The 9798-nt window shown below is 42.3% G+C and overlaps 1 protein-coding gene across 1 annotated transcript; it reads right to left on the minus strand. All coding sequences in view use genetic code 11, as the record gives it.

Annotated features, from left to right (window-relative positions):
• Positions 1 to 5822: 5822 nt before the first annotated feature.
• EGR_00218 (3-hydroxyacyl-CoA dehydrogenase type-2) lies at positions 5823 to 7207 on the minus strand (the record flags this gene model as incomplete). Its single annotated transcript, XM_024489467.1, has 6 exons — positions 5823 to 6016; positions 6049 to 6231; positions 6511 to 6748; positions 6789 to 6962; positions 6989 to 7144; positions 7175 to 7207. 6 exons carry the CDS (start codon positions 7205 to 7207, stop codon positions 5823 to 5825), a joined length of 978 nt encoding a protein of 325 aa, XP_024356145.1.
• Between the last annotated feature and the right edge of the window lie 2591 nt (positions 7208 to 9798).

Below are 9798 nucleotides of genomic sequence, written 5' to 3' on the forward strand. Positions count from 1 at the left end.
TATTTTCTTCTCCTTCTCATAAAATTTCGTTTAAATTCACGATAATGTAATAGATTTGGAAGAGAGCATTAATAGATCTAGGGCCCAGAGTGGAGGGAGGGGGAGGTCTGGGAGTTTAAAAAAATAGCTATCTTTTAGTACTTTCACATTAACCACAGAAAATCCTTAGAAAAGGCAAGGCAACTAAAGAATTAAGCACTACAAGAACATTGAATGTACGAATGCTTATAAATTAGTATGCACCCACCTGATCTCAAGGCAGACAGCACAGACGCGTCATCTCCATATGAACTACTGATATTGAGACATGTACGTAGCACCCCGAGTCTTCCTCGAAGCTGTAACAAGCCCAAGTACGACTTCAGGGGACCTTTATATGGACTTAGAGGTATGGGAAATAACTGATCTGTCAAAATGTGTAGTTGCTGACCAGTAAATTGCCAGTTTCAAGTATGTAAACGCACATTGACGTCATAAGTTTCACCCTTCTATGCATATTGAGATAGAGCTCTCGAAATAGTATCTAGTAAGGTTCCCGGATTGAAGCGGTGGCGAATATTGTCAACAAATTGGAATTATGGTTTGACCACACCAAAACGTCCCCAAATTATTTAAAATAAACGACTTGGCTAATATATCAGCTCTCTAGCATAAAATCCAGAATCGCCTGCACTTGGAAACTGTGGATTGGAAGCACCCGGAATTACATTATTTTCAACCGGCAGTCTTTAGTAAGTTGAATCTAAAAAAAGCAGTCATGCTCAATGGAAAAGTTTAATTTAAGTTTTTCAATATCATTGTAAACCTTTAGAAACACCCTAATAGCCTATCCAACTACTGCCTGAGAAGCACTTTGTTACGACCAAATACAAAATACTTTGGTTGTGGTGGGCTTGCTGCTATGAGTGTCAGAGCCACTCTCATAGGGTTAAAGTCCTCTGCACATTGTACTACACTACTTTGATGCTATTCTATCCTTTAAAGAAATCACAAACCACGTCCGCGGCATGAAAAATGCAGAACTTCAGACACACGAATTTTGTGTCAAAATATGGATAAATGACCTCACTTGTTTTAAATGATAAAGCCCACCCCGGACCACCCAAAATTTAGTACTTCAGCTTTTGTCAGTTCAAAAATCGGTGCGGGCTAAAGTTCGTTAAGATAAATGCCTCCTTCTGAAACCGTTCATCAGCCTTGTAGGGTTTTTTAACTATTGGTAGGTAGTGAATTCCATGCTATTCACCTAATTGGAAAACCAAAGGAACTTCTGTTGAGAATAGTACGCATTAAGTAAATATAGTTTATTTTCTGCAGATCTAGGGTAAACCAATGCATTGAGTTGGCCTCTGCTAACAGAAATCAAGCTTTATCCGCATCCACAAAACACCGAACAGAATTGAAATGCAAATCCGAAGGTCTTTTTGTCCAATGCAAACCGTGAACTTCGTGCTGATGCAAATATTCCACATAGCTGACTTTTTGGCCAACGCAGTCGTGTCGTGCATAGCCCAATATGAAAGTCGGCGATTTAGCCATGAGATTAAAGGTTCATGGTGCTTCAATTTGAACATCAGTAGTCAGCCATTCAGCACTTGCGCCTGCGCCTCCACCCGATTTTCCTCTCATCCTTTTCCCATCCCCCAGTTTAGGTGAAATGGGAGATAAAACAGCTACCAAAATGAAACAAGAGCAGCTAACACCAGGGCCTACAAACTACCGAATTGCGTCTATTCTGATAGAAAAGCATCATTCGTTATGGCCATGAGAGTAATCCGATAATCACTTCGGCTTCCCCAAACCGTGAAATTACGTTGTTCTGCATAGTTTATCGGCCGTCTAAACTACAAATTATCATGGCTTGACTCCCTGGATAAAGGTTTTGAATAGATAAAACAAATGTATCAATCCGCAAAAACAAAGCGGCTACGGAGAAATGAAGACAATTCGTCAATGGCCGACTTTGTACACTTTGGCCGCCGGTGACAGTAAATACCAACGCCTACTGCTGTGCACTTTTGTAGGGCACCGAGTGAAAAATGACTTTTTATATTATAATCTTCCCCTTGCCTTGAATACTTGAGGAAAGTAGAATTCTATAAAGAAGTCCCAAAAAGTGCATCATAAGGGCAAAAGGACTGACAAAACTGATGAATTCCCTTGATTAAATTAATGTTTGAAACACCAAAACTCATGTAACAGTTTTAATGACTTAGTAACGACACCACAAGAGGTCAGCCCTGTAATTTCTATGAAACCGAAACTCCCAAAGAGAAACAGTGGTAACCATGACTGGAGCCCTAACCACAGAGACAATTGCTCTTCGGAGTTGGTGATATGATTTTGAAGGGAGTGTTCATTCACCTATTATTTTTCTAACGTTTCTTGATATTCAAAAATATTACTCTTTTTAAATGGGTACGACTCCGCATTAAAGTCTTACTGTTTTGATGTATAACGAAAACAGGAAGAGGCGCCATTGTGAGCACATAAAATCGAGGAGGGGCAACAGTTCCGGAGCCAGATGAAATCACAGCTCTACAACGATAAGCTCAACAAACATTTTTTCGCAGATGCACCAAGTTCAGATCTAAGTAATACTTTCCCCTGTACATGTTTGACATGGCCACCCGCATTTATTGTTTAGTACACCAGGACTCATCCACAAGGCGCCTCTAGACGTCCAAGTCAATTTGAAAGTGGCACTTTCCTTACAAGTCTTGAGATGCTAACACCCGAAATGACATTGACCACCCTTGCACCAAAAGCACCTAAGTCGCGGACAAAAGCGTCAGTAGGTTTTGTCGGTACACATTGGAACTCGGTTCCTCGGTACGCAATAACAAAGACTCCAATAAATATTTATTATGGCTGAAAAAATGATGGGAGCGAGAACAGAAGGCTACTTTAAATTTAAAAGTGGGTTACTTAATAAGATACACTAGAGAAAAGCGCTGATATGAACCTAGATTGATTTAAAAATTACAGATTTTTGGGTAAAAATGACATGACAACAGCCGAAAAGTAAACCGTTTGAAGCGTCTGCAGGTAGAGACAGAAGACCCCACATTAACCGAGCCCCCTAACAACAAAGAGAGTCATGACAGTGACTGCAGTCCTGTTGCATGCGTAGGCATCCTGCTCACTTAGGCCTCAAAGTAGCCACGCTGGCCAATTCAGCTGATATGCCTCTGCCTCCATCACTGTCACTCTCATTTCTAGCCGTAATATTACATTGTTTAGTGAAATCACGTCCTAAAACAAGCAACGTATCCTCAAATAAACCAAAACCATGTACTCTATCTTCAGAAATACCCGCAATTTTGCGAATGGCTGCAAGAGCAGCACAATCTCCCACAAAACTTTTACGCTAAAACTATGACTTAGTAGGGTAAATTACCTTGAGTACGGACACCTCAGACGCAAAATTGGGGGAATTTTAGAAGACAAAACGACATCTGTCCTAAACATCAAAACCAGAACCTCAAAGCCACAATAAAGCAGTGTTTTAGCTGTTAGGACAAAGCCTGAAAACGAAAGCTTCACAAACATGAGCAGATTGTCTCTGACACGATCCTATGACGAAGCCCTCGCACTTCTGCGTGGTATAATTTGAAGTACCGACAGATTCTGCGAGGTCGGCTCCACCACTGAAAACAGCATTTGTAATGTAGCTGACTAGCTTAAATACAAAGACTCAGTATATTTTAATTTTACAGGAATTTATCCGCACTTTCGCTTGCGAGGAACTCTTGTCTAAAAATAACCTCAGTTATCTTTTCACGGTATGGCACTTCACTGCTAATTCATCATTACCTTCAATCACCATCGGTAAATACCACAGTACTATTTTCTAGGACACCCTTTTAATGTGCACACTTATTCTCGTTCTCTCTCTTCCTTCCCCCTAGGTAGGGCGCGTACATACATTCGAAATATTTCTCTGGGGGCCTTTATGCACCTCTAAAATGGATGAATATCTACACCCTTCACGTACAGCACGCGTCTTATTTTATTGAGCCATTCCTCTGTTGCATGATTTCTGCGACAGATGAAACTCACCCTCCTGGCAATCATTAAGTTTACAGCCCCATTCGCCACTTGGTTTCACCTTGCCGTGAACGCAAGCGAAAACGGCATCCAACGAATGTGTACTGGAGGGGTACCACTAGTGTACCGAAATAACCGAATAACCAGCAGGCCATACTGAACTCCATTTTCGCCCCAACCAATTTATTAGTCTAAACTGGAAGTGGAATTAAAGTGCTTTGGAAACATAATTTGGTTCATACTTCGGGAATAAACACTAAAATGAGGCATTTATTAGGATTTTTAGTGACCCATACCAAACTTTTGCGATCTCTCCCGATCTCCAGATGGTTCTGGAATCTAGCTTTATGAATGTTCGGGGTATTACTGTATGACGAGTGAAGATAAGTGACGCCATCCCGTTTTGTACACATATTGAGTATAAGTTCCTGCCACTCGAGTACCTTCTGCAGTCGTCACAAGCCACACCAGTACGAAGGGCTGACCAAAGGCGAACGTAAATACAATCTGCCGAAACTCAAGAGCCCATGTAATTAAGCGCACACTGACAATAATGTTCAAATCACTACCGAGTCCCTTTCTTTTAAATGCTATCCTCCTGCTTAGTCGACTGCATCGATTAAAGCGCATCCCGTACCTCAAAAACCATCCATGAGGGTTTAAGTAAAGGCATTCAATGCCGAGATAAACGATGTACTCCGACTGCTCTACCGTATTTAAAGTTTAGCCACCTGTGAAGTGTATTGGATGAGGGGAATTCACTAGCTTTTTGCCGCTTCGGGCTGGATGATACTCCAGTTAGTGCACTTTTATACCCCAAAGCAGACACACTTTGCAAAAGACCAGATTCAGACTGATTTCAGGAAGCTCATGCTCTGTATATATACTAGTTTGCTACTTTACCAACATTTCGTTGCTACTTAGGGGTCTATTTGGCCTCCATTCTGATAATATATAGGTGGTGTAGCCTAATCGCGTTATTAACACCCCTATACGAGTACTACAAACAATCCCATAACTGGGTTTTCAACCCTTTTAAGCATGCCAATAGCTTCTTGTAGAGCATAAAAATGGAATAATACCAAGAACTAACATCATTTTGAGTCTTCTATTGGAGCCTTCGCGAATCCAGCCATCAAAATCAGACGTATTCCGTAGCATTAAGGTTTGGTATTTAGCCACGAAAATCACCCAGCGTTCTGGTTCCAATGGTTGCGGATTCTCTTCAAATCCACCTGTTTAGAAGTTTAATACAGTGTAACCAAACGGCAAATAGTGGAGCGAAATTCGTTTTGCTTTAATATACTAACCGTCTCAAATAACGAATGAATTTTCGCAGCTATATCATGCGTTTTATGCGTTGCAAAAATTATCTCACTTGACTTTTAATAAAGCTGTAGTGGCAACTCTACCTGATCCTCATGTCATCCCTTTCTAAAATATTCAAACGCTAAAAAAACCTACTATGGCTTTGTGCAGTATCTAATCAAAGTAAACGAAATAGAACACAGCTCAAACTCCGTTCCCACTATTTCACTTGGAAAAGGAGGGAGAAAATTCATTTTCGGAGAAAAGGAACAACCGCCCCACTCAGCCAGACGGCGTGTAGGATACAAAACATAACAGCCCAACAGTCTGACGAAATGAGGTCTACGACAACCGAATGGGCAATCGCAGGGATGAAAAAATGGATGTTGCACTAATTTGAACATGACAAACCCGCTCACTTCTTCACAATAAAAACAAGCGTGCAGGAGGCGCAGCGATCGTAACTAGGGAGGGAGACGAAGAGCACCGTCCAGTCGTATGGTCGTACCGTTGAGCATGCTATTTTCTATGATACAGCGAACAAGATGGGCGAACTCCTCGGGTCGGCCAGGACGATTGGGGAAGGGGACGATTTTTACAAGGTGGTGGAGGGCAGCTTTGGGGGTCTTAGCGATCGCCGTTCCGGTATCGAAGATGCCTGAAGGGAGATTTACAAGTGGATCAATCGACCGCCGGCGTCCAATCGCAGTGTAGCTCCATTTAGCATCTTTTCTCTCAAGCAAGCAATAACGGCGTCTGCGAACTCGCACGGATGACCCTGTCGGCCAATCGCCAACTGCACGTCGTTTATGTAGTTCAATACCTCTGGCTGAACTTGGCGATCACCAAATAACAATTTGCTTTCAATGAGACCTAAATCAAAAGTACAGGCGCAACTGATTTACTACTTAATACTCCAACTCATTGCTAAGAAGAACCACCATTCGGGAACCAAAAGCGATTAGAATTCTGCTATTCCAACCATGCACCCAGATTTCCAGCCTCTAAATACACAACAAAACCACAGTTTGGCATAAATTGGAATTTACTCAAAGAACACAAGTTCAACAAAATGAGGGACTCTTGCAAATTCTACGCATTACACTTATAGGTTACATTTTTAGCAAACTTTTAAAAGATCAGAATTCCTACCTGGGGCGATGGTGACACAACGAATCCCATGCCGGGACAGATCTCTTGCAACGGGGAGTGTCATGCCTACGATGGCAGCCTTGCTGGCTGCATAGGCAACCTGTCCCACCTGACCCTCAAAAGCAGATACACTAGCCGTATTAATAATGACACCCCGTTCTCCATCCTCGTCGGGCTCGTTTTGAGCCATTGAGAGGGCAGTCAGACGAATTACATTGAATGTCCCTACAGTATTAACCTACACTTTTATACTCGCAAGTACTGGCGTCCAAACTCACCTTCAACACACGCTCGAATTCTTTTAAGTCGTGGAGCCTGCTTGAGGAATTTGAGATGGTCTTTCGAGAAATCCCGACACCCGCACAGTTCACCACACAATTTATGTACGAAAACTTGGCCTTGGCTAGGTCAATTGCAGCTTTTACAGATTCTTCAGACGTAATCTTAGGTAACTGTGAAATTTCAAACATGTAAGTACATCTGTTCCAGAAAATACTACGTCGCCTCCGAGTGTGTCAATTTCACTTGTTCGATTAATATCACACACTAGAACTTTGCAACCCTCCTGGAGTAGTTTTTTGGCGGTAGCAAGACCAAGGCCAGATGCACCACCTGTTATTAAGGCTGAGATATTCTAGAAAGTGACTAAGCAAAACTAACTAACTTTGAGAGACAGCAAGGCTCCAGAGAACCGCATGCTCCTCTGCTCTGGCTGTTTACACGATTGGTCCCTTTAAATGCCATAATATAACCTTGTATCCATCATTGTCGTTGTCCATTAATTTGTTTCTTCTTCCATGATATAAATTCATGCAGCTTATCCCACTGATCGCCTGTTTATACAAAAGGTTTTCACGTGCGATCTGATGAATGGTTCAAAATCGTAATTAACTTTAGAGGCCTCCATTACGTATACATTTGGGATTTTCCAGATAATATCTGCCCTAACATTAGCTCAGGCAAGAAAATTTAAATCCCATGACTGAAAAAAATGCAAAAAAAGTAAAATCCAAAGCGCAGGGCCCTTTACTGGCTTTATTGTATAAGTGAGGTGACTTAAGTTCTCTTTGAAGGCGTAATGAGACATACCAGCGTAGGTAAAGCCTTACCCTTAATGCATAGAAGGGCTGTAGACATAGCCAAGGGGCAATATCTTCGTGAATATAAAACCCACGGGGACAATTTCACCACTTAGCAAAACCAAGCGCCAAATCACTAGACAAGCACATGAGCCTAGTGATGTTTATAGCGTAATGTATCGAATTCCCTTTCTGTCTCCTCATCTTTGGCCTTCAAACGCTTTAAATAAACGAGTCGACTCCATAGGGGCATGTTTATCAGTTAGGATTAACGAAAATTAGTACACATTTACGGACGTTTGGGTACTGAACTCTTCTACGCCTCGGGAAATTCTAACGACTCCTCTATCAAGAAGCTAGAGTTGATTGTCTGCTAATCACCTAAAAGGAACATTTTAATATAAGCACTACACAGCCTTCCCGTTTTTTTGGCACTATTCCCAGTGGTCCCTTATGGATTGTCTTTGATATTATCATCTGGTAGTTTTCTTTCATTATTGCCTAAATTTCACCTTTGTATTCAGCTGGTGGTGTACCTTTGTAGGGTCGTATCTTGTTTTGATGGTCGGTTAGTGGCTGTGGGTCACAGACTAGATATTTTGTAGATGAGAAGTTTCACCACTCCGACTGGATCTTTGCTCCAAATATGATGAAACTTGCGGTTTATTCCAGGTGGAGGAATTGGCCTGCACTAAATCTATTTCTCGGTAGTTTTTAGTCTGGCTGTGGTTGTCGTAATATTTATTCTGTCTGTGATGTGTTAAAAGTATTTCTCATACCGTCTTTCAGAAGCAGTACGTACTTCGGGACATTGTTGGTTGCTATTTTTGTGTTTGGTAGGAAGATATGGGAGACGACTCTCATTTTACGACCTGCGAGCATCTTTAACAGTGAGATGCCGGCTGGTGTATGGACTACAGCCCTGTACGCGAGGAGAGCACGTCCTAGGCTTAAATTCCAGTCTTGCAGTTATGCACCCATGGTGAAAGCCTTCAGCGGCCCAATCAGAGCACGATTTGTTCTTTCCACCTGTCCATTGTCTTCCGTTGGCCCGGTGTTGTGCATGCCTTTTAAATCCAAAAGGCATTGCGCAGTTCACTTCAGCATTAGGGTCTTGATCGCTCGGAACAGATTCTGGCACTTCATGCTGACAAATCTACCGATTAAAGAAAATTGAAGCAACCGTTTCAGCGTCTTGTGTCCTCATAGGTTCCGCCTCAGCTACCGTCGCGAAATAGTCTCCCATAGCCAGAATATATGGGTTCCCTCTCTTGGTGGGTGGTCAAGGAACCATAATGCGTATACCTACTCTTTCCTCTAAGAACACTGTGGGCACAGGCTGAGGTGATGCAATCGCTGTAGGATGAGGCCTTTTAAAGCTGCTGCAAGTGCTACAGGTTCGGCAAAAATCTAGGACGTCTGGGGTAAGCGAAGCCCACCAGTATCGCTTGCTCAAGGCATCTAGCATCTTCTTTTCACTCACGTCAACTAGTTGCTCGTGTATTTTTTGAAGAAGTGTTTGCACCAATGAGCCAGGAACCACTAGGCACTTAGGAGATTCGATGTCTTCTTGGTACCACAAAACATCCTCTAGAGAGAGTTTCGACCAATCTTGCCATATCCGACTGGCTGCCTTGCTCGATGAGGTCAGCTCTTCCACTGTGGGTTTAAGAGTGTGTCCGGAGGTCCGCCAGCGCTACCAGCAGTTTGGGGCGTTCCTCGTTTATCACCTCCTTCCTGGCCTTCAAAACCTTCGAACGAGCTGGTTGATTCCATAAGGGCATGTTCATTGGTCAGGGTTAGCGGGAGTCAATACAAGTTTGCAGGAATACGGATACTGAGCTCTTCCCGCCTCGGAAAATTCTGATGACGCATCTGTCACGGAGTTAGAGTCAATTGCCAGCTTCTCACCCAGGGGGTACATTTAAACGACGTAATTACTGCATCATCATTATCGTTATAATGCAAAACTGGCCTTATAAAAATTTGGTATTAAATTGTTATTCATGAATATAATTTTGCTTTGCTAATGGTAACGGACAATCGTTTACCTCGCCCTAAAGAAAGGCGATGCAAAGCAAACACTTGATAGATCATTAATTGTGCCCTATTATGGATTGTGAAATTACAACATGGGTCTTTTTTGTTTATTTCAACCAAATTAATACTTAAAGCGAGAGACTTTGGCGTATAAATCATGTGTGATTAC

Source organism: Echinococcus granulosus (genome assembly GCF_000524195.1).
Source record: "Echinococcus granulosus chromosome Unknown EG_S00001, whole genome shotgun sequence".
NCBI lineage: Eukaryota > Metazoa > Platyhelminthes > Cestoda > Cyclophyllidea > Taeniidae > Echinococcus > Echinococcus granulosus.